The sequence below is a fragment of the Ovis aries genome, chromosome 6 (assembly GCF_016772045.2).
Source record: "Ovis aries strain OAR_USU_Benz2616 breed Rambouillet chromosome 6, ARS-UI_Ramb_v3.0, whole genome shotgun sequence".
NCBI classification, from domain to species: domain Eukaryota; kingdom Metazoa; phylum Chordata; class Mammalia; order Artiodactyla; family Bovidae; genus Ovis; species Ovis aries.
In genome coordinates this window covers 87,710,769-87,736,438 of record NC_056059.1, presented here as the reverse complement: position 1 = coordinate 87,736,438, position 25,670 = coordinate 87,710,769, and the positions used below count along the sequence as shown (strand labels likewise).

General features: G+C 36.8%; 1 protein-coding gene and 1 pseudogene across 3 annotated transcripts in view; both read left to right on the top strand.

Annotated features, from left to right (window-relative positions):
• GC (GC vitamin D binding protein) overlaps positions 1 to 25,145 on the top strand; it is a 42,898-nt gene extending 17,753 nt beyond the window's left edge. The window contains exons 3-13 of one of the 3 annotated variants that reach the window (XM_004009899.5): positions 321 to 453; positions 2,470 to 2,681; positions 5,585 to 5,717; positions 6,016 to 6,110; positions 8,278 to 8,407; positions 9,789 to 9,991; positions 10,696 to 10,825; positions 13,137 to 13,234; positions 15,121 to 15,253; positions 19,721 to 19,772; positions 24,969 to 25,145. In XM_004009899.5, coding sequence (XP_004009948.2) covers positions 321 to 453; positions 2,470 to 2,681; positions 5,585 to 5,717; positions 6,016 to 6,110; positions 8,278 to 8,407; positions 9,789 to 9,991; positions 10,696 to 10,825; positions 13,137 to 13,234; positions 15,121 to 15,253; positions 19,721 to 19,753 — 1,300 coding nt within the window. In that variant the 3' untranslated portion in view covers positions 19,754 to 19,772; positions 24,969 to 25,145. Of the gene's footprint in view, positions 1 to 320; positions 454 to 2,469; positions 2,682 to 5,584; positions 5,718 to 6,015; positions 6,111 to 8,277; positions 8,408 to 9,788; positions 9,992 to 10,695; positions 10,988 to 11,486; positions 13,235 to 15,120; positions 19,506 to 19,720; positions 19,773 to 24,968 lie in introns of those variants that run through there. The other 2 variants (XM_060417187.1, XR_009601059.1) reach the window with 2 other exon arrangements.
• On the top strand, positions 2,695 to 4,985 carry LOC114115375 (kelch-like protein 7; annotated as a pseudogene).
• Positions 25,146 to 25,670: the final 525 nt, after the last annotated feature.

The following is a 25,670-nucleotide window of genomic DNA, read 5'->3' as shown; positions in this document are numbered from 1 at the left end:
ATTAAAAGGCAGCAGTACATGCTAGGACTATGGCAAACAGCATAACAAGGTCAAGAACAGGTTCATTCAGAGAAGCTTGAGAGAGGAAAGGACATGAGGCTGGTTTGATGGAACCCCTCAACTCCATCTTCTGCTGCTTTACAAGATGAGGTTTTGTTCCAAGTGAACCTATTTTCAAAGTCAATGTCCTATTTTTATTGGTCAAGAACATGTGTGCAAAATTCCACTAAAAAAAAAAACAATGGAAGAGAATTCATATTAAAATATGCACAAACATGAAGACTTTTAAAAATTCTGAGTATGTTCATTTTTCTCCTCAGGTCAATGGTTCTATACAGCAGAAAATTTCCCAGCGGCACCTTTGAACAGATCAGCCATCTTGTGAACGAAGTTGTCTCCTTAACAATAACCTGCTGTGCTGAAGGGGCTGATCCTGACTGCTATGACAACAGGGTAGGAATATGTGGTTGGCCTTGTCTGTTGTGGCCCATAGAACAGAGCCGAGATAGGCCTTAACATCATATCTTGGGGAAATCTCAGACACCAACCCACCTACTCCAAGTTTAGGGGAAATACGAAACCTATTATCTCAGAACTAAAATTTATTCTAGTATAGCGAATCAGTTTTGCCCGTTGGTCCTACAAGTTTCAAAGAGAAAACTGGGGTGTAGTTCATGAACCTCCTGAAATAATTCTAATATTCTGTATCTCTTAGAAGCCTACCAATACACATACCTGTATCATGCCAAGACTGGTACCAACTGCCCTGGAAAAACTTAGCATTGGTTTCAAACTATTTTGGGGTTCAAAAATTGCCCTGTATAAACACACGCACTAAGTTCTGCATTTTCTCCATTAGAGTATATCTGCAGAAATTTAAAATGCTGAAATGGCAGTTTTCAAAATATAGACAATAGCTAAAAAAGATGAGACTACATGTGTTTCTAGCAATTTACTGATACTGTCATCAGGCCAAATAAAAATGGCATCTAACTACATCTTGATAAATGCCTCTATAGGCAAATATCTCCCTGATCAAAGCTGCAGCAGTTAGCCAACAGAAACAATGTTCCAAAGATCTGATTAGAATATATTCTACACAGTGACTGTTACCCATTAATTGCTTTATCTGGCCCTTATCTACTTTCTAAGAATTTTCACATTTTCTCCCATAAACCACAAAAGCACAGTATTTCAACCCTACTTTCTGCACTATGTTAAAATAAACAAGCAAGATACCAATTGTAATCAAACATAGCACATTTTTATTTCCATTTTATTTTATATTTTTGCTAACCCATCCATTGACCAAAGATGGGCTCCAAGATTGTTAGAGACAAATCATAAGAACAGAAATGGCATTGATGTTTTCTGGATTACATCTTCCTTCTCCTGTTGTTAAAAGCAATTTTCTTCTATGAATATGTTACTTTCTTTGTAAACTTTTCTTATTTGGAAGAAAGTAATAAAGGAAAAATAGGGAAGTTGCCAGGCAAAGAAATAGGTGAAAGTTTCACTGTTCTGGTTTACAAAACTAGTATCACATTGGTTTCCTTCACTGACAGGAAAGATCTTTAGAAGTTTTGTCCTAAAGAGATAACTTATAAAGTAAGTGTAAAGATGTCAAAGTCTTTTTCCCATGTAAATCCTCAAATAATTTTTTCTGTGATGTCTATTTCTATTCCATGCATCAAATTATTCCAGATATCAAATTCTTCCCAGAAAGAACAGTTTGTTGCTACAGTTGTTTGGTGGTATTACCATGGGCTTAATCTGCCCACATGAATCAGTCTACCATTGTTGAGGCAGTAAATTAAGTTGTAGCACTGCTTCAACTATGATACACAGGAAAATAAACTTTGGGGCTTTGGGAAAAAACAGAACCTCAGGCCTCATCTTTGACCTACTGAATCAGAATTTCTGTGTTATGCAGCCCAGGCAGTTTCAATTTTTATACAGTCTGTGATATGATGCAAAAGTAGGTTCAAGAACCACTGTGTTCAAGAACACAGATCAATGTTGAAGACCAAGGCAGTCAAGGATTAAGTCTGTTCAAGTAACAAAGAGAAGGGAGGAGGGGCAGAGAGAGGTCACCATTCTCAGCATAGTATTTAGAACAGAATGCAGATGGCAGATCATATCAGAATCAATGGAGCTTTTTAAAAGGAACTTCCTCATCTTCAGAGATGTCAATATCCCCAAGGAGAAACACTAAACTAGAGAATCCAACCTCTAAAGGCTGTAGTCACACATCGCCCACTTGTTAAGGAAGGTTTTCTTTAGGTCCTACTCTGAGTCTTAACATAAGACTCTGTACTTGCCTGTAGCTAGAATTATGCAACTTGTCATAGACAACTTTGTTTCCAATGAGTTTTCAAATTTAGAGCTAAGATGCTATACCAGGTGGAGAACTACAAGCCTAGAAATTGTATGTATGTGAGTTTACTTGTTTTTCCTTTCTCATCCTAGACTTCAGCATTGTCTGACAAGTCCTGTGAAAGCAACTCTCCATTCCCAGTGCACCCTGGGACTCCTGAGTGCTGCACCCACGAGGGCCTTGAAAAGAAGCTCTGCATGGCTGCCCTGAAGCACCAGCCACAAGAATTTCCAACTTACGTAGAGCCAACAAATGACGAGATCTGTGAGGCATTCAGGAATGATCCCAAGGGATTTGCTGATCAGTAAGCAGCTTTCATCACATGTAAAACTTCAGGGTAAAAAATAACAAACATGTTTAAACTAACCCCCTACTCTGTACAGACACATTTTATACCATACCACAACCCAGGCAATTTCCAATAACAGAAAATTGGCTGTTACCCAAGACAGCCCATCTTCGTCAGTGCTGATTATTATAAATGCCTTTTTCTCAGATGAAGATGAAAGCAACTTTCCCAAATCCCACCTTCTGTCATCCTAGTGCTAACATCTGAAGCAGAATCACTTGGAATGCCTCCATCCTTGTGACATTTTCAAATATTTAACAGAAGCTATTGTGATTACTCTTATGTTAGGGATCTTTGCATACTCCATCCGATAGGATTTTATTGCTGTGCACAAGTATTTAACTACAGGTAGAACATAAGACTTCCCTGGTGGCTCAGAGGGTAAAGAGTCTGCCTGCAATACAGGAGACTCTGGGTTCAATCCCTGGGTTGGGAAGATCCCCTGGAGAAGGAAATGGCAACCCACTCCAGTACTCTTGACTGGAGAATCCCATGGATGGAGGAGCCTGGTGGGCTACAGTCCACAGGGTCACAAAGAGTCAGACATGGCTGAGCAACTTCACTTTCACTTTCATTTTCAGAGCATAAGAAATAAATAGCTTTTTCTCATTCCTACAGTACATCCCCAGAAACAGCTGTGAACAAGACACATATTGCACCCCATAAACAAACATATTGCATTTCTCTTCTCATTGTTTAATATTCTTGAGATTATATGTTAATTCTTTAGACTTAGAAGACAATAAAAATGAAAAATTGAAAATATTTATTTGTGATAATAGAATACACACACACACACACACACACAGAAGTCAAAAGAAATGTCATTAAAACTGGCTTTAGAAATAAGTCAAGGTAATAATTTTATAAAAATTGGTTGGTTCACCCATGCCTGTAAATTTTCAGAGAGGATTTTGCCCAGGATTTCAGAGTCTCCTTAGACCCTTAGGGGCTTATATTCCTAAAAATGAATTTCAACAAATAAACAAGCCAACACATAACAATTGTCTAAACTAAACAGATAATGAAAAGTAATTGCGTTACATTCATTTTAGTTTGTTCCATTAACGTTAATAAGCAGCCACCCCAAGGCCATGCATATGGTAGACGCTAAATGAATAAAGGGACAAATGACCTCTCTCAAGTAATCTACATGGAAATTTAGGGAAGATTTTTTAAATGAAAACATTGATTAAAAGTGACTAGTATATAGTGCCGCAGGCACCTCCTTCCAGCTCTAGTTCTGCTGGAGAAGCAGCCCAGAGACTACACTGCCTTACAGCAAGCTTCTGAGCGGGTTGTCGGCCCCCCCCAGTCTTACTGCAGTGGCGCCGCCCGTGCGTTCCAAAGCAGAGCGCTGCAGCCACCATCCCAGCCTTGGTGTTTAGTGAACACAAGCCCCAGCGTGCCTGGAGTGTGCAACTTCTCGCCGAGCTGGCGAGTCCGGGCATGAACCGCACTGACGGAGGGAGAGTGGCAGCCTCTGGGGTGGAGAAGAGCAGCAAGAAGACCAGGAAGAAACTTGCTGCTGGAGAGGAAGCCAAATTGTTGGCAGGTTTCACGGGTGTCATGAATAACATGCGGAAACAGAAACTACTGTGCGATGTGATCCTTAGGGTCCAGGAAAGAAGATACCTGCTCATCGTGTTGTCTTGCTGCATGCAGCCAGTCAATTGTTTAACCTAAAGTTCACAACTAACATGCTTGAATCAAAGTCCTTTGAAGTGGAACTCAAAGATGCTGAACCTGACATTATTGAAGAACTTGTGGAATTCGCTTATACCGCTAGAATTTCTGTGACTAGCAACAAGGTTCAGTCCTTGTTAGATGCAGCAAGCCAGCACCAGATTGAACCTGTGAAGAAAATGTGTGTTGATTTTTTGAAAGAACAAATTGACGCTTCAAACTGTCTTGGCAGAGTGTCTAGACTGTCTTGAATTGAAAGAAGCTGCAGATGACTTTATTCATCAGCATTTTACTGATGTTTCTAAAACTGATGAATTTCTACAACTTGATGTCAAGCAAGTTACACATCTCAACCAGGACCCTCTGTCAGAGCAGATGATCAGGTTTATATGCTGCAGTCAGGTGGCTGAAATATGATGAACCTAACCGCCAACCTTTTATGGCTGACATCCTTGTTAAAGTCAGGTTTCCTCTTATATCAAAGAATTTAAGTTAAACAGTACAAGCTGAACCACTTATTCAAGACAATCCCGAATGTCTTAAGATGGTGATAAGTAAATTGCCTTAAAATCCATTTATAACCTAATCATGTAGCCAGTTTCTCGTGGACTTAAAACCCTTCAGAATGGATCAGAATGGGCAGCCAGGGAGAAATACTTGAGACTTGGCCTTTCTGGATAGTTAATCTGTTGGTGTTCTCAACTGTCTATCCAGAAGGAATTTAGCCTCATCCCTTATTTTATAGGAACATATGTGATAGAAGGTAAAAAATTAGACTTTGTCTCATTTCATGTACAGTAACTTTCAGTTTATGTGTTTTGTTTCTTTTTTAAAATTCAAGTTAGTGTACTGTGACCACATTTTCTTTCTTGAAGAAAAAAAATTGGTTTGTTGTACCTGGAGCACATTTTTTGCCACATTCTTTTTCATTTACTTAATTTTTCTTGATTTACAGACTTGAATTCCAACCAGTCTGTAAAATATCACTTAATAAAATCATACAATTGAAAAAAAGTGACTAGTATTATAACCTCTGCTCTATGTCCCAGGTGCTTTTTAGATATTAAAACTATAAAGTAACATACATCCTTTTTTTTCCATCAAAATACTTCTGAAAAAGTGAGTTGTTTCCCACAAATAGCTTCATTAATCCTACTATTTTTTCCCTACAGATTTATGTATGAATATTCCATTAATTATGGACAAGCTCCTCTGACACTTTTAGTCGGTTATACCAAGAGTTATCTCTCTATGGTAGGGTCCTGCTGTACTTCACCAAACCCAACAGCATGCTTTTTGAAAGAGGTAGGTATCATTTTATCACATAGCTAATGTACTTTTTTCTTCTATTAATGCCATTCCTTTTAAATAATGTTAGAAAGATTCAGATTCTGGAATCTGAAAATATTTTTTAAATGCCTCTTTTTTATTTTGTTAATTGGAAAAACACACATAAGCAACTCTGGGGGAAATGTTCCTTTGATCAGAATTCCATTTTCTAGTCATTAAAAGGAGTCAGAATGTCCCTTTTTTCTGCTATTTCTGCACACTGCTTTCAATGTATCCTGACTGTCTAATGAAATATTTCTCATTTATTTTCTAGAGACTTCAGCTTAAACATTTATCACTTCTCACCATTATGTCAAACAGAATCTGCTCACAATACGCTGCTTATGGGAAGGAGAAGTCAAGGCTCAGGTAAAAATTAAGCACAATCAGTATGTGTAGCTATTTCTGTACTATCAATCCATATCAGGATTCTCTAAGAAAATGTTTGCAATAGAAAATACAAATCATAGTGTTATCTTCCTACAATCCTCGAAAATAGTGCTCAGCTACTTTTTATTTTCTCTACACAGAACATGAACCAAAGGAACAAGACTATTATAAAACCTAATTTGCTTTTAATCAGCCTTTTCCATATACTCATCATAAGACTGGTAGACCACTAGAAATTATTTCCTCAATATTCATAGTGCTGTATATTGCAAACACACAAGCAAAAACAATCATTTTCTTATTCACCACCCATTACTTGCTTCGCCCATTTTTTCCTTGGGAAGAAAACTTCCTGAATTCTTTTTATATATCTCTTAAGCTCCATGAATTTATTATAATTATTTACTTTGTTCTAACCTTTCTTTGGTTTTTGTATGGCTTTGTTAATGTCACACTTTAATTTTGACAGTTTCTATGTTTACAATTCTCTCATAGCTCATCAGACATCTATATTTGTCAGCTTTAAATCTTTAGTATTTACAGTCTCTTTAATTCTTCTCACTCTGATTCACAAATTCTTTCCTCTAATGATAATAAAATAATTCATGCTGGCACCAGACCTTAAGGTTCCTCCAAAGGGCACAGAAGCTACTTTCATGAGTCCTTTAAAGATAATCTTCCATTAGAACTACTGAAAAACTAAACTGTGTTTTCTCTTGAAATTCCGTTTAGTTTTTCTTTTGCATTTAGAGTATTAGGCATGTAGAGCACAGTAATTCATAGTATAAAACATTCTATAAAGATGTACATATATAAATGGCTTTATATATCTTTAATATACAAGATATAATTTATATATCATAAACTTATACTTGCATTAGTGTGTAGAAATTTACTCTGAAGAGCTGAGTGTGAACAAATGTTTAGCTAAAAATATTGCTGTCACATTTTTTTAAATAGGAAAAACTTTCCTAATATGCCTAGAATAGAGCATGTTTAAATCAATTATAATGTATCAATATGAGAGAATACCATACAGTTAGAATTATATTTCAAAAGAATATTTAATGAAAATAAAACGTCACTAAAAGAAATCAAAGCTACAATAGAAAAAAATTCCATTCTTATGGATTAGAAGAATTAACTGTAAAAATAGCCACAGTATCCAAAGCAATCTACAATTCAATACAATTTCTGTCAATATCCATTGGCGCTTTTTTTTTTTGCTGAAATAAAAATGCACCCTAAAATTCTTATAGAATATCAAAGGACTTCAAAGAGATTACAAAGTAACAGTAATAAAAAATACTATGGTACTTGTTACATAAAAGCAAATATACTTAACATTACTGAATTATACAGTTAAAAATGGCCAAGATAACCAATTTAATTTTTTGGTTTTTTGCCATAATTTTAAAAGAAAGATATAGAACCTATTCCTGATATAGAAAGTGAATAAGGCAAATAGGTAAATAGTATAGCAGAGTAAAATCCCTTATAATATACCTTGTAAACCTTGTAATATACTTCAGGGTAATACACCAAAACATCAACATTAACTTGTGGTCTAGGGCTACAAGTCTTCATTATTTCTTTTATCCATAGTTTCTAAATAAATTTATGAACAATTCTAAAGACTAGGAGGGGCCACAAAACACAACATTGGCCTTATGAATAGATGTTAGAGATTTCTTATTACCATTTTAGGTCTAACATTTTAATTTTTTTAAATGTATGTATTTGGCTGTGCCAGCTCTTAGTTGTGGTGTGCAGCATCTTTTCATTGTGACATGAAGCTCCTTGACCACAGAGTGAACCCAGAACCACTGGGAGCACAGAGTCTTAGCCACTGGACCACTAGGGATGTCCCTAGATCTAACATTTTAAAGGCTTGCTTCAGCTACACAAATCTGGCCAGAAGAGAAGCTCTTTATCAGTACTGAAAACATGAAGAGATTCATTGGGAATGACTGAATTTTCAATAGTGACTTTTGCACAAAGGATCTGCTACATGACAGATATGCTCTATGCAAATGTTGAGGACAAAGAAGGAAAACTTGGGTATTACTCCTCCAGACTATGTTCATAATGAAACCAAGAAAACTGAGAATATAGGTAAACTAATCATTCATTTCTAACTGTTCAGCCATCTCATCAAATTTGCCCAGAAAGTGCCTACTGCACATCTGGAAGATGTTTTGCCACTTGCTGAAGATATTACAACAATCCTCTCCAAGTGTTGTGAGTCTGCCTCTGAGGACTGCATGCCCAAGGAGGTAAGAAAATCTTCATCATCATGGACCACTCACTGAACGGCAGGCACTCTCCTAAGCTGCTTTCTAGATGCATCATCTCAGTGAATCCTCCTATGTATCCTATGAAATTTAAATACACGGTTAACTCGATTTTACAGATGAGGAAACAGAAGATTATCAAGGATTAATAAACTGAAGTCCTACAACTAGTAAGTGGCAAAGTCCACACAAAAGTCAAGATTCTGATTCCGAAGACCTTACTCTACCTACAGAGCCCAGAGCATATCCACTAGTCATAGATGGTTACATTTAAATTAAACTTCAGTTCTTTGAAAACACTGGCCTCATTTCAAGTGCTCAGTATTGGACAATACAGATAGAGAATATTTCATCATCACCTGTTATTTCATTCACCATCTGTTCTATTAGACAACACTGAACTCATTATTAAAAGCTTCTAATGTTTTGTTATACTTGTTAAAATTTGATAGTCATCCAGCTTTTTCACCATTTTTCATTTATATCATCCATTCAAGTATATACAAATTTGTACTGTTACTTTAGACAGAAGTCACTCCATGTCTGTGGACCTCTTTAGAAACAGATACTTTGACATCTGGTCTTTCTTTAAGGATACATCTCAGTGATAGGTGTTTCTCTATAACCTGACTTATAATGGCTAAGTGGGACTTTACTGTATATATCTACTGCATTTAGCTGCCTGGTGGTGGTGGTTTAGTCGCTAAGTCATGTTCGACTCCTGAGACCCCATGGACTGTAGCCCTCCAGGCTTCCTCTGTCCATGGGATTTTCCAGGCAAGAATACTGAAGTGGGTTACCATTTCCTTCTTCAGAGATGTATACCTACCTAGATATACCATGTTTTAAACCAGTTCCCTTTTATTGGATTTAGGTTGTTTCGGTTTAACATGGTAAGCAGTGCTGCCCTTAATCATTCTTAGCTAAATCTTCCCTTCATTCATAATTATGTTCTGAGAGTAAATTCTTGGAAATCATACTGTTATACTTCAAGGCTTTTAGTACATACTGACCATGACTTCCCTACTGGCTCAGTGGTAAAGAATCTGCCTGCCAGTGCAGGAGGTGTGGGTTCAATCTCTGGTTGGGAAGATCCCCTGGAGGAGAAAATGGCAACCTACTCCAGTCTTCTTCACTGAAAAATCCCATGGACAGAAGAACCTAGCAGGCTACAGTCCATAGGGTCACAAAAGAGTCAGACACAGCTATTGAACAACAATAACATATTGACAAATTGCACTCCATGAATAGCCTACCACTGTACCTTGTAAGAGCATTTATGCTGACTTTTTTAAGCTTTCCTTATTTTTAATGAGACTAACTAGGAAACTAAAAATGCACAAACTCACAATTTCTCTTGTAGCTTCCTGAATACACAGTAAAACTCTGTGACAACTTATCCACTAAAAATTCGAAATTTAAGGACTGTTGTCAAGAAAAAACACCCATGGACATATTTGTGTGCGCTTACTTCATGCCAGCTTCCCCAAACCCTAAACTGCCAGATGTCCAGTTGCCCATGAACAAAGATGTGTGTGATAAAGGAAACACCAACGTCCTGGATCAGTAAGTAGAGTCGATTTAATTTGACAGTATTGACATTCACTAGTATTAAGTGACAAAAGAAATTAAAATTGAAAGAGATGGTAAGCCTTTATCTAAGAACTGAGATACACCATGGGCTACATACACTAATTTGCATATACTTCAAATATGTGCATACTTAAGGCCTCAAAATATCTCAGTTTGAATTAACAGGTCCAAAAAATCAATTACTGGTATTAGAGATTAGAATTTAAACTGAAGTTGGACTGAAACTCTAATCTACGTTTGTCTAAATGCTCATCGTTTTTATAAATGCATAAATATTGGGATGAGACAATGGAAGCGTTTACACAAATTACTTTCACAGAAAAGCTACTTAAGGTACCCACTTGATGCATTATATTGGATTTATTGCATTACGTTTGCACAAATGCAGTTCCATATATATCTGAAGTATTGATAGATCTGTTAATGCATAAATTTATAAACAAATATATATTTGGTACATGTAGAATTTTAATTTAACTAGTCACAATAGCTTCAAAGCAACTATCAATAACTTGTATTTCAATGAGAATTTTAACTTAAAACATGCTGGAGTCATTTTTAGTTCAATCTTTTATTTTTAACTAAGCCAGGTCATAGATATTAAATTTCAGAACATGACGTGCATTCACAAATCTACCCATGTTAAAGAGTGTTATCTCCTTTCTCTCTTCTGCCAGGTATATATTTGAGCTAAGCAGGAAGACTCAGATTCCAGAAGTATTCCTCAGTAAAATACTTGAGCCAACCCTGAAAAGCCTTGATGAATGCTGCCACTCTGAATCTTCTGCTGCCTGTTTAAATGAGAAGGTACAATTTTCTATATTTACGTTAGTATAGCTCAAGGGTTAACAAACCAAGTCTGGCCTGGTGCCTGTGATCTAAGAATGGTCTTACACTTTTAAATGGTTTAAAAATAGTATTTCATTATACATGAAAATTACATAAAACTCCAACTTCAGTGTTCATAAGGTTTCTTTTTTTTTTTTGATTTTTATTTTTTTTATTTTTTATTTTTTATTATTATTTTTTTATTTTTTTATTTTTTTGTTTTGTTTTTTTATTTTTTTTAGTTTTTTATTTTTAAAATTTTAAAATCTTTAATTCTTACATGCATTAACTTAGCAACATAACAGCATTAAGATAAAGAGTTTAACTTCTTGTCAATTTACATTACCTACACATCTAAACTCAATGATAAAGGCATACACAGGCTTAACTATCTTGGGTAGTTTGAACATAAGAAGCAATCATAGTAAACTCCTGTTTATTTGAAGTTTGGGATTAAAAAAAAGAGTATTAAGTAAGTCCTCTGGTTAAATGGCAGTTACCAAGTATAAATAATTTCTGATTTCTTGGAAGACAATCACAGAACAAATATTTTAATAAACACTCAGATCAAAGCACAAGTAGAACCATAACTATAAGGATAACTTCGCCTGCCTTTGATGTACTGGAATGCTTAAAGCAGGTCATTTCTGGATGATTGTAACACAGCCCTGCTCATTGTTTACAGTTGCTTTTGTGCCATGTTGGCAGTCGATTAGTTATAGCAGAGACTGTATGACATTTACACAGCTTGAAATGTTTACAATCTGGCCTTATGTAGAAAATGTTATCTAATATCCAATGTAGATAATAGACATTCATAATTTTTTAAATTTATTTATTTTAATTGGAGGCTAATTACTTTACAATATTGTAGTGGTTTTTGCCATACATCAACATGAATCAGTCATGGGCGCACATGTGTTCCCCATCCAGAACCCCCCTCCCACCTCCCTCCTCATCCCATCCTTCAGGGTCATCCCAGTGCACCAGCCCTGAGCACCCTGTCTCAGGCATCGAACCTGGACTGGCGATCCACTTCACATATGATAATACACATGTTTCAACACTACCCTCTCAAATCATCCCACCCTCACCTTCTCCCACAGAGTCCAAAAGACTGTTCTTTACATCTGTGTCTCTTGCTGTCTCGCATATAGGGTCATCATTACCGTCTTTCTAAATTCCATATATATGTGTCAATATACTATAGTGGTGTTTTTCTTTCTGACTTACTTCATTCTACCTCAGCATGTACCACAGCTTTTTTATCCATTCATGTGCCAATGGACATCTAGGTTACTTCCATGTCCTGGCTATTGTAAACAGTGCTGCGATGAACACTGGGGTACACGTGTCTCTTTCAATTCTGGTTTCCTCAGTGTGTATGCCCAGCAGTGGGATTGCTGGGTCATAAGGCAGTTCTATTTCCAATTTTTTAAAGAATCTCCACACTGTTCTCCATAGTGGCTGTACTAGTTTGCATTCCCACCAACAGCGTAAGAGGGTTCCTTTTTCTCCATACCCTCTCCGCATTTATTGTTTGTAGACTTTTTGATAGCAGCCATTCTGAATGGTGTGAAGTGGTACCTCATTGTGGTCTTGATTTGCATTTCTTATAATGAATGATGTTGAGCATCTTTTCATGTGTTTGTTAGCCATCTGTATGTCTTTTTTAGAGAAATGTCTGTTTAGTTCTTTGGCCCATTTTCTGATTGGATCATTTATTTTTCTGGAATTGAGCTGCAGGAGTTGCTTGTGTATTTTTGAGATTAGTTCTTTGTCAGTTGCTTAATTTGCTTTTATTTTCTCCCATTCTGAAGGCTGTCTTTTCACCTTGCTTATAGTTTCCTTTGTTGTGCAGAAGCTTTTAATTTTAATTAGGTGCCATTTGTTTATTTTTGCCTTTATTTCAAATATTCTGGGAGGTGGGTCATAGAGGATCCTGCTGTGATTTATGTCAGAGACTGTTTTGCCTGTGTTTTCCTCTAGGAGTTTTATAGTTTCTGGTCTTAAACGTCTAGATCTTTAATCCATTTTGAGTTTATTTTTGTGTACGGTGTTAGGAAGTATTCTAGTTTCATTCTTTTACAAGTGGTTGACCAGTTTTTCCAGCACCACTTGTTAAAGAAATTGTCTCTTCTCCATTGTATATTCTTGCCTCCTTTGTCAAAGATAAGGTGTCCATAGGTTAGACACTAATATTGATACATTGCCCAGAATTCTAATTTAACATCTCTCTGAAGAATGTATCAAGACAAGTAATTGTTATATAATCATTATTTTCTTACAGGGCCCTCAATTGACAAGGGAATTATCATCTTTCATTCAAAAAGGACAAGAACTATGTGCTGATTATTCAGAAAACACATTTACTGAGTACAAGAAAAAGTAAGAGTCTTATTCTGGCTGATTCCTTCAAATTTATAAATAATAATAGCCTGGTATTGTGATTTGAAGCAGGGCTGAAGACTTAAGATGTGTCAAGTGAGCAGTGAAAAGAGGAGATGCAATTTAAGAGTTGTAAAGAATAGTCAATCTAATACCTATATAAGAAAAAACAGTTCTTTTCTGGGGGGATGTCATGTATATCAGATGAGAGGTCAGTTAGAACGCAGTCACAGAAACATGAATTCCAAGATCCACAGGGACACGATTTAAAGAATATATAATTAATTCATATTAACACTCTTACCATAAAGTTATCTGTAGTTGTTGCTATACATAACAGAGAAACTAAAACTGCAGAAAAATATTATCTAACTTCATGGCTTATTGTCTGATAAGATGACCCAAACTTTCAATCAAGTACGGCGTCATCCATTACCAGTATATATTCTCTAAAAACTGGAAATAGAAATGTTAGTCAATAAGGTACAATCGCCATTTTTCTCAAGTCAAAGGAGGAAGCATGTCTTTATAGATAGGTGTTAATACTAAAATAACAGGTCATAACAAAAGTTTTATTGGCTTCCTAGAAAATCTCTCTGTAAGATCATGCCATTCTCAATTTCATTAAGCAAATTTCTTAGATCCATTTCAAACCATCAACAACACAACCCTCAAATAAGCACAAATACAACCTCATAAAAAAACCTTTTAAAGAATCCCAAAAGGAGGAAAACTGCAGTGACCCCTATGAAGACCTTAACAAAGTCTAAAAGAAAAATAAATGCGAAAGCCTTAAGTTCAAAATGGTTGTTTCTCATTTATCAGGAGATTATATAATTAATAAATTATGGAGGTGGTATAGAACATTACGGATAATACAAAATTGAGTCCCCTGCCAACAGTTTTGTTTTGAACTCTAGGGTTACATGGGACAATTCTGTGATAATTTATATAATCTCAGTACGTTAAAAGTGTTAATGCAGTAGAATTGCTATTTGGGATTTTGAAGTAGAAAAGATTGAAACTATTGAGTCTAGGTATTTAAAATCCCACACACCCTCTTTTTCTCCCTATCCTCTGAGTTGCATCTAGTCTGACTTCCTTGGGACCTACTATTTTCAATAACTCTTTAATAAGCAAGCGAATCCCCCTCACCCTTCTGTCCTTTCCCAGCATCCATTATGGTAATCCCAACTCTAGATAAATTTGGGTCTCCATTATGTCCCAATGCCCACTACTGGGCTGGCAAGTATCAATATTTCTTGGAAAAGTCATAAACCAGGCTGAGTTATCCATTATGAGGAGAGAGAGTTAATTCAAACTGGGAGGGACCATTCAAAATGGGAGGGAATCAAGAAAGTCAGATCCTAGCACCATCTTAAGTGGAGATGGAGAGTTCATAAAAAGCAGGGCTTAAAAAACACAAAGACCTTGCTGTGCCTTCCAGCATAGCTAGTTGAGTAGCAGGCAAACAGAAGAGATTATATATGAGAGAAAGTACATTAAGGTGACAAAGTCCTATATGGGAAGTAGTCTTTGAGGAGTTTGAAATCTAGAAGTGGAGAGAAGATGAAAGATTAGGGAGAAGAGAGGAGGAAGTCATCCATGTGATTGATATAACTGAGTGAATGAAAGGGAAAATAATAGGAATTCAAATTCAGCAGCAGGTTGTATGTTTACTTTTATGATCTAAAAAGACATAGATTTCACTTCCTAATCTTCAACTGAGACATCAAAAATCATTCCACAGATACTAAGTTTTCTTAAGGGTCACTATTTTCCTTTTTTGTTGTTGCTGTTGCAAAAGATCTGAAGTGGCTACCAATTGCACTGGACATGTTTATAGAATACATCTATTAGAACTTTACATAAAATTGGCCTTTCAGATTGGCAGAGCGGCTAAGAGGAAAATTTCCTGATGCCACGGAGACGGATCTCCAAGAGCTGGTTGCCAAGCTCTCAGACTTTGCCTCCAAGTGCTGTTCTATAAACTCACCTCCTCTCTACTGCAGTTCAGAGGTAAGAAAATTTAATGTTCTACTTATCCCTGCATAGTATGAAGAACTGGTATGGTCAGAATTGCTCATTTGTTATTGATTGCCTGTCCTACTCATGGGAAATGTCTTGTTGGTCTTTTCAGACACAGGTATCCTGTTTGTTCATATCCTCCATTTGACTCTTTATTTTCCAGCAGTTATTTCAGAATGCTATATTACAAGTCAAAAAAGATAAGGTCATTTCATTTCACTTTATGGCTAATTCAGAAGTAGTAATGACAATTCCAAGGATTTTGATGTTTCACCTGTTATATTTCTGGAATATAGAGGCAGGGTTAAGAACAGCTCTATGCCATGCTAAAACAGATTCTTCCTTGGCTCACCTTTCTAAAGTTCATGTATTCCTTTTGATTGGATTATACTATTGTTTATTTTGTAGTCTATTGGGAAGGAAATACTTATGGTCCATTTTGGACCCATCATTTTTATATCTATACATAAAAATAATTTTACTATGGTGTTAAAGTTAATACTACTTATGCCAGGGATTTCAGGTCAATTAGAAGTCCTTTTCTATAAATTAAAGGATTTTTTAAGAATTTATATGAATTTTTATGCAATTAAACCATGAAAACAACAAGCCTGATTTAATTCTGTGGATCAAGAAGATCCCCTGGAGAAGGGAATGGCTACTCACTCCAATATTCTTGCCTGGAGAATTCCATGCACAGAGGAACCTGGCAAGTTACAGTCCATGGGGTGGCAGAGTCAGATACAACTGAGTGACTAACACTTTCACTTCATTTTTCTATTATTATTCTAGTAGAGCACATCTGAAGATACCTAAGAACTTAATAAGAAATAAAATGTTTATATGAAGAAAACTATAAAGGTCGTTTAGTGTAACTTTTCACTCAGTTCATCCCTGCCAGAGGTCATTCGGCCTCCATTTAAATATCTGAAATTTGTTTTCTCCTAGAGGCAGCCTATTTCACTGCCCAGTAGCTTGATTTATGATACCTTTTTTTTCTCTGAAACATGATATTCCCCTCATAATTTCTGCTGAGTCTGGTCTGGCTTTCTCTACCAACTAGAAAATGTATTTTCTCGGTTCTCTGGTAGAGGTTCTTTTCTATTTCAACTGGTTTTCTGAAAGTTAGGGCTGTCAAAATTTTGTTTGTATTTAAGTCTTGGTTACACATTCTAATTCTTTTACATATTTTGGTGGTTTTATTTTTTATCATTCTGTGTGTGTGTGTGTGGTGTGTCTGTGTGTTAGTTGCTCAGCTGTGTCCGACTCTGTGCGACCCCATGGACTGTAGTCCACTAGGCTCCTCTGTCCATGGAATCTTCCAGACAAGAACACCAGAGTGAGTTGCCATTTCCTCCCCCAGGGGATCTTTCCCACCTAGGGATCTAACTGGGTCTCCTTCAATGCAGGCATATTTTTCACCATCTGAGCCTTTTTACCTTATCAATTTAACAAGCTGAGCTATATCACATTACTCATTTTTGTGCTCTATACCCTTGGAAATTATAATTTCCCCTCCAGTTTCAATGCATACCCTTCAAATCCCAAACCTATCTGTTAATCTTCCTAGTAATAATTTGTAAAGCCAGAATTCTGGAATGAAAAGGGTACAATAAAATACAAAGAAGCCTATTCTTAAAATTCTGCTGAGAAACATATCATGTTCATCTTTCATTAAAATTCAAAACAAGGTTCTAAAAAATGTGGATTATTAAGAAAGTTTTATCATTACTGGCATTAAAACATCTATCATAAAGCATCTAAATCCAACAGTTTTTCTTCCTTTACTAACATCTGGCTTTGGGTAATATGGCAACTGAATTTAGGTTGCCTTTACCAGAAATTTTAAAAAGTCACCTTACCTAGAAGCTATTTTCTACCAGGAGAATTTGCTATAAGGGTCTCATTCAGTCATTAAGAAAAAAGAAAAAAGCCTAACTCCTTTTTTTTTTTAACATTCTATCAAAAATACCACTTTGCTAACCAGTCCCCAGTCCCTTTACCTGTTCATCCTTACCCACTTTCCTTTTTGACCTTGTACAAGCAAATAGAACTGTATGCATGAAGCACATTTCATTTCTTTAACTTGCTTTTCAGTATACTTCATTATAATACATTGCCATTTTAAGACTTTATTTTCATTTTTTCAACAACCGTGGTGAGAACACAGTTTTGTGATGTTCTATTTTCTTGCTTTATAACCAGTAAATTTATAGCAGTGCTGCTGCTGAGTAGCCAAACTTTCAGAAATTGCTAAAGGACAGTGAGATGAATGGAGCTGAGCTACTCACAGATAAATGATTATTTAGAGCCCTGAGACTCTCTGGTATTTCTGTTAGCCTTTTGATGGTCTCTACATTAATGTTAATATCATAGCTAGGTAAGTGAGCTTACCTCTGACTTCAAGTTAAGGCAAAATCTGTTAGAACAGACTTTAATTCTCAATGCTTAATGTAAGTATTTGTCCCACTCACCCTATAATTTGGATTACAGTTTATCATCAAATCTCCTTGTCCTATTTGATTGTTAAAACAGTAAAATTGACACCAGGTTAGTAGTATCATTCTGCATTCCATTCATCCCAGTTCCTTGGACTCTTTTTTCATTATACTCTTCTGTTTCAACAATACCTTTTGAATGATTCTAATTTAAAGATTTTATCTCCTGATCTTAAATATGGTCATTCAGACACTACTCCCTAGCTACTTTTCTTGCTCCTCCCCTTAAAGCCAAGATTCTTGAAAGAATAGTATACACTCTTATTCATCACACTTCCTATGAATTCCTCTACCCTTTGCAGTATGGCATCTGATGCTACTATACCACTGACAAAGTCACACTGAAAATTTCTTGGTAAGTCTAACAGTTTTTCAGTCCTTATCAGCCTTCTCTATAAAACACTTGATACCCACAATGATTTCTTTCTTCTTGCAACAATTGTCATCTTATCATATTCTACCTTTTTCTCCTATGGTCCTTCCCTTCTCATTCTCTTTAGTATTGTGTTCTTCTTCTACCTACAATTTAAACTTCTTTTCTTGCAGAGTTTTTTCCTTGATCTTCAATTTTCATGACATTACATTTTCCCTGAGCGTTCTTGTCCATGGACATGTGTTTAATCTTCAAACCTCCACCTCCAGGCAGAATCTCTCCCCTCAGGACTAAGATTTTCATCCAAGGGCCCATGGGGGCTCTTATCCCACAAGAAATTCAAACTCAACATGCCCAAAGTCTTCCCCTAAAAAGCTCTTATTTCCCTACATTTATAAATACCATCACCATTCACCCATTGTCTAAAATAGAAACAGTAATCTTTGACTTCTACCTACATTCAACTCAGTTCCAAATCCTATGAATTCTAACTCTTCAATATCTCTCAGTAAATACCTTCTTCTATATTATCAGCATTTAGTGAGGACAATGAAAGATAGCATTTCTTGCACCATGCAAAGAGAATTATGATACAACTCTGCTGTAGTGTCTCGGAACAGAAAAACAGACAAGGGGGAAACACACTTGCCTAATTATAAAGTAGAAGATGACTGGATAAAAACTCATACTCAATGGCTTTTCTGATGGCTCAGAGGGTAAAGAATCTGCCTGCAATGCGGAAGACCTAGGTTTGATCCCTGGGTTGGGAAGATCCCCTGGAGGAGGGCATGCCAACCCACTCCAGTATTCTTGCCTGGAGAATCCCTATGGACAGTGGAGCCTAGTGGGCTATAGTCCATAGGGTCACAAAGAGTCAGACGCAACTGAGCAACTAAGCACAGCACAATTTAGGCAACATTTTACCTAGATTACAAGCTGCCCATTGGTCTCTCATCTCTAGTCTTCCTCCAGTGCCTCACACCCAATCCCATCTCTATAGTTAGGTCAAAATAACCTTGGTGATGCACAAAATGGTAAATACATTTTTAATTGCTCTCCATCACTTCTAAATTACATCCAATTTTTTTTTCTAATCAAAAGAATTTGGACAATTGGTTTCTTCTCCAAACTGGTCATGACTTATTCTTATTGCTTTGGCTCTCCTAAACTACTTGCAGTTTCCTAAGTACATTAAGCTTGCTCTTACCTCAAAGCTTTTGCACCTACTAACTCAACCCAGATTGCCCTATTCACACACTATAACTGGCTCAATCCTTCCACAAGCTTCAGGATTCAAATTAAACATCAGCTCCCCTGGGAATCCTTCCCCGGCACCCAAGCTCATCTGCTATGACTTAATATTCTGTGCACACCCAATAATGTCATTGTTTTCTTGTCTTTTTTCCTGGAACACTATAATATAAAACTAAATAAATATGAAGGATGGTCAATTAAAAATGCAATATAAAACTGTATTTTGACAAGAATCATTTCATATATACAAGGTTCAAAAAATTTTTATTCCTTCTGAATGATGTTATCTTACAACAAAATACCCCATGATTTAAATAATATTTTTCATTTCAGATTGATGCTGAAATTAATACCCTACAGTCCTGATGCATGTGAACTATCTTAAGTAAGTATAGTTTTTAAAGGCAGCAAAGAATCTAGCTTTGTACTATGTATTTTTTTTAAATCATAATAGGAAGGAGATTATTTGTTCAAATTATTTCTTCTAACAATTATCTAGTCAAACTCATCTTATAGATGAGAATATTAAGCATATGGAGAAGTTAGGAACTTAAACAAGAATATACAACCAACTTCTGACATATTTAGGACTAGAGTCCTAGTCCCCAGCCCAGTACTTTATCCATTATAACCCCACAGCTAAGACAATGACCTCATAGAGATCAGGGGTCTTGATGCATTCAGCAGAAAAAGCTGAGTTTGAAGACAGAATCCATCAAGTCTTCAAGTTAACCTGGCAGTATTCTCAGGAGGAAAATGACATTCCTCAAGCTAAAGCAACACTGTTGAAATATTGCCACCTGCTTTTTTCAGATAGTACACTCTCATCCATTAAAAAAATGTCTGATGAAGATATTGAGTATAAAATAATTTAGATAGAACCCAATACCTTAAACTGAGGTGACCTTAACTCTGTATTTTTACAAAAGACATTTTCTCTTCAAATTTAATTGTATTCATGTTAAAGATATTGCTTCTGAGACTTTTTTAAAATGACTAAAAACAATGGTTTATCTCAGATCTTAATTAAACTGAGGCTTTTCAATTATATAAAATTTTAATTTTTCTGATTTCCTGACAATGTTTCCTAAAATGCTTTTGGAAGGAAAAGCCATCAACTAGTGAAATCCAAGCTTCCAACTCTCAACAATTTGAAAAAGCAAAAAGAAAATTAACATTCTGAGAGGCAGTGCAATGGGATTAATCAAGGAATTCATTTTTGAACTCATCCAATCTGGTTTAGAATTCTCTGTCTCTGTAAATTTTGTAAACACAATCCCTAAAGCTAAGTTCCATTTTCCATAAGAAAAGTATAATATCTACCTTTCGGCATTGTTGTAATGATTAACTGAAATGATGATGTATTATGTAAAAGTCCTAGCGAATAGTAGCAGAAATACTAGCAAAATTTTTACTGCTGTTGCTTCTACTGCTGATAAAACTGTTGACTAAAGAAAAACACACAACCTGACAAAGGTGTGAGTTATGTTTTATTTGGGGCCTTTACTAAGGACTATAGTCCAGGAAGATAGCCTCTCAGATAGCTAAAAGGAACTTCTCTGAAAAGGTAAGGGAGGAACCAGAATATATAGGCGGAGGCTTGAGGCTTTTTTTTTTTTTTTCCCCTGAAAAAGCAAACATACAGTAGAACATCAAAGATGCCTGCTATTTACAAAGAATAGACATCTCAAGTTCATGATTTTAGTTCTTTCTATTGCATGAGAAGATGCAACAATCTGGGATCACTGAAGTTTTCCCTTTAGATACACATCTTAACTGTCTACGACCAATGGCCAGAATCCAGAACACTGAAAGTTTTCGGTTATCCTCCATTCTAAATCTTTTTCAGGCCACACTGTTAGCACAGCTAAAGTGTCTGATGGTGGGCAACATTTATTGTTTCCTGAAATAGCAAGCAACATTCTTTGTCTAAAATATGAATCGAAATCAAAACAAGTTCCCCTCTGTATATATTCTTTGTGCTCTCGCATATGAATATTATGTCCTAAAGGGAAAGTAAGTTCACTGAATAATTTCTGGAGAAAAAGGCTAAAAGCCATACCTGAAACTAATGTGTTATGTTACATTGTTCAGTTGCTCAGTCATGTCCAACTCTTTGCAGTCCATGGACCGCAGCATACCATTCTTCACTATCCCTCACTATCTCCTGGAGTTTGCTCAAATTCATGTCCAGTGACTCAATCAACTCAATTTCAACTTATACTTCAATGAAAAAAATGAAAAATCCAGGTTACTTGAGTGTAAACAGTCTAGAGTTAAAAACAGTATATGGTTTCTATTGCTGCTAAACTAATCCTTTTTCCTCATTTAAATTAATCCAGTATCCCTTTATTTCAACCCACTGTAATCTCAATAGAGTTAAAAATTTCAGTACACAACAGCCACCTCACCTCCCACCCTTCAAGGTACCTCTAGCTATTGTATATGAAAACTTTGCCTTTGAGTTTGTTTTAACTGAATTATTTTTCTCTAGGAACACAGTGCATTTTCTTGGTGTCTCATGTATATTCACATTCTTTCAGTCTCTGGGAGTACAAATTGAAAAAGAGGGTATTCTAAGAAAAAGAGAGGGAACACTAATTTGAAGAATTAAGAGTTTGGGGTTTTTTTTTTTTTAACCTGACAACTTTCCAAAATACTCTTAATGCTAGCTAAATCAACAGGGTAAGTTTTTTTCAGTGACAGATTGATGAAGGTTCTAGTATACTGATCACTCTGGGTCTAGTCATTAACTCGATCTTCTATAAAAAAAATGTTTCAATCCTTTCTCTCATATTAGTATATTTTCTATTATTGCCTTTAATTAGTCCTACAATTTCTGAATCACCCAGCTGGCCACCCAGCTACCATTTGATCATCTAGAAGGAAGCCCCCCCAAAAAAAAAGAAAAATCACTCACATGTTCCTTCGTATGCTTCCACAATGTGTATTGATTCTTTTGGGCTCTATTTCAGTTCAGTTCAGTCGCTCAGTCATGTCCGACTCTTTGTGACCCCATAAATCGCAGCACGCTAGGCCTCCCTGTCCATCACCATCTCCCGGAGCTCACCCAGACTCACGTCCATCGAGTCCGTGATGCCATCCAGCCATCTCATCCTGGGTCGTCCCCTTCTCCTCCTGCCCCTAATCCCTCCCAATATCAGAGTCTTTTCCAATGAGTCAACTCTTCGCAGGAGGTGGCCAAAGTACTGGAGCTTCAGCTGTAGCATCATTCCTTCCAAAGAAATCCCAGGGTTGATCTCCTTCAGAATGGACTGGTTGAATCTCCTTGCAGTCCAAGGGACTCTCAAGAGTCTTCTCCAACACCACAGTTCAAAAGCATCAATTCTTCAGGGCTGAGCCTTCTTCACAGTCCAACTCTCACATCCATACATGACCACAGGAAAAACCATAGCCTTGACTAGACGGACCTTAGTCAGCAAAGTAATGTCTCTGCTTTTGAATATACTATCTAGGTTGATCATAACTTTTCTTCCAAAGAGTAAGCGTCTTTTAATTTCATGCCTATTTATTATAATCACAATCCGCAATTATAAAGGGTTATATTAGGAGCAATTATGTGGCTTTGAAAGAGCAAATTATAACTTGCTCATAAGGTTGTGAGACTAGGGCACTTGATGTCTAGAAATAATGATGCCACACTCTAAAAGTTCTATTAGGTTTCCAGAACACAGCCAGCAGACTGTGGTTCTTGGGTTTCAGGGAGAATTCTGTAACCCTGTAGGACAATAGTTGTTAGTTGCTAAATCCAACTCTTTGCAACCCCATGGGCTGTAGCCTGCCAGGCTCCTCTGTCCTTGGGAATTCCAGGGTAAGGATACTGGAGTGGGTTGCCATTTCCTTCTCCAGGGGATCTTCCCCACCCAAGAATTAAGCCCATGTCTCTTGCAGTGCAGGCAAATTTTTTACCACTGAGCCACCGGGGAACATTCAACTATCAGCAGCATCGCGCAGAAACAACAGTTCCCGTTGTGAGCTGCTCTGAATCCAGCACTTGACTTTGATTCCAAACTAAGTAATGAGCACTTGTCAGACCTCTCTCCCTCCCCATAGACCAGCTTTTTCTTCATGTTTTAAACCTGACTTGTCATCTTGACAGCTATTGGTCCCCTTAGTCAATTTCTTCTAGGACACATCCATTTGCTTCTTTGGTTTTTCTCAGTAAAACAAGTATGCTCTAGGTGACAGTAGTAGCATATTATTTAGTGCAAAGCAGTTCCTAAAACTGTTAACTTTGGCTGGCTATGTATTTTTCAGTAAGAACCTATCCATCTCTAGAGACCAGAAAAACACGTAGAAGCTGAAGCTTTTGTCTCAAGGTGTTCCTCTCCTTAGGTACATGTACAATTCATGTCTTCCACTCAATAGTTTGATGCTATTTTATCTTAACTAAAGTCTTTATAAACCTGACTCATCATCCTGACAGTTATTGGTCCCCTTAGTCAGTTTCTTCAAGCCTCCAAATGGATTGTGATCACATTTGCATGCCCCATTGGAGAGGGATTTGCTGTCTTTTTCAGTTCAGTTCAGTTCAGTCGCTCAGTCGTGTCCGACTCTGCGACCCCATGAATTCCTGTCTTTTAATAAGTCCCAAAAAGCCAGTTATCTTTTTCCTCCAGTTTTGGGAACAATTAGTGTCCCTTGGGTTGCCAACTGATAAAGGAGTCAGCTCATGCTGCAAAACTGGGTGGGAGAGAAACTACTGCTAGAATGACAGTCAACAACATCCAGTGCTGACACAATGAGAGGAACGTGAGGAAGAAGCATTGAGGGGTCTCCCTTCTCATCCTCCTTCCAAGGCACACACTCATTGAGGACAGTGAAAGATGGTATTTCTTGCACCATGCAAAGAGAATTATGATACAACTCTGCTGTAGTGTCTAGGAAAAGAAAATAGACAAGGGGGAGACAGTCTTGCCTAATTACAAAGTAGAAGGTGATTGGATAAAAACTCATACTCAGTGGTGACTCAGTAGTAAAGAATTCGCCTGAAATGCAGGAGATGCAGGTTTAATCCCTGGGTGGGGAAGATCCCCTGGAGAAGGAAATGGCAACCCACTCCAGTATTCTTGCCTGGGAAATCCCATGGTCAGAGGAGTCTAGCAGGCTATAGTTCATGGGGTCACGAGTTGGACACAATTTATTAACTAAACATCACACTCAGTGCATCATTAAAATAACTACTGAACTTTTATCTCAGCCCCATGACTGAGGGGCCTCATGTGCCATTGGCTGCTGCTACTTTTCCCTCTGACAGTGATTATTCATACTCATACATCAGAAAGTTACATACACAAATTAGTTCAAATTAAAAAAAAACCAACAACAACACTGTATGATATACTTAGCCAAACAACAGTCATGGCTTTATATTGAGGTATTGGGAATTTCTTACATTTACTCAAGACCTATCAAGTGGGCCATAGAGGATATACAGGTCACACTAGACAGGTTTACATATATACATAATAACCCGACTTTATGTGCATCTGTTGAACTGCAGGATGATTGGTGTCCATTAGCTCTGTTTTCCTAACATGTATTTCCACGGTTCTCACAGACCTCAAGCTGGAAGCACTCTGGGAATGACAATTGCTGGCCTAAACTCAGCAACACCAGAGCTCCTGAGAAGACAGCTAGGATACTCCCTGCTTGTTTTCGGCTACGATATCCTCGTCTGATGTTAAGTGTGATGATTTGTTACCAAAATAAATTGAAATGTAATGCAAACCATAAATGCTACTTCACCTGATTATACAGTGTCAGTCTCCAGCACCGTTTCTATGACCTCCACAAAGACACTATAGAAGGCAACTCCAGCCCACCAGCCCTTGCTTTCTCCTAGATCTATAGTGGCTTCTAAAAGATTCACAGCAGAAGCATCCACTTTACAGTTCCCAGCACACTGAGCCATGGCTTGATTGCAACTCAGGCTTAATATGTACCATTAAGAAAAAGTTAATAGCCTTCTACTGTAAAGAGCCTAGAATAGCTCACTTCTTAAAGAAAAAAAAATGTTTTTAATTAAAGAAAATATAACCTCCTGTGGATACTTTCTTGCTTCTAGCCATAAGTTATACGGCTTTAGTTAGGTAGCATCCGCCTTGAAAAAAAAAAAAAAAAAACACTTTGTGACCTAAACAAGTTTATTGTTGCTAAAGAAAACTCCTTGGAGTAATTGATTAAGTCAAAGTTCTAAAAATAATGATTTCTGCTTAATTCCACTTACCATATATACGCTATATGATATTATTTCTACATG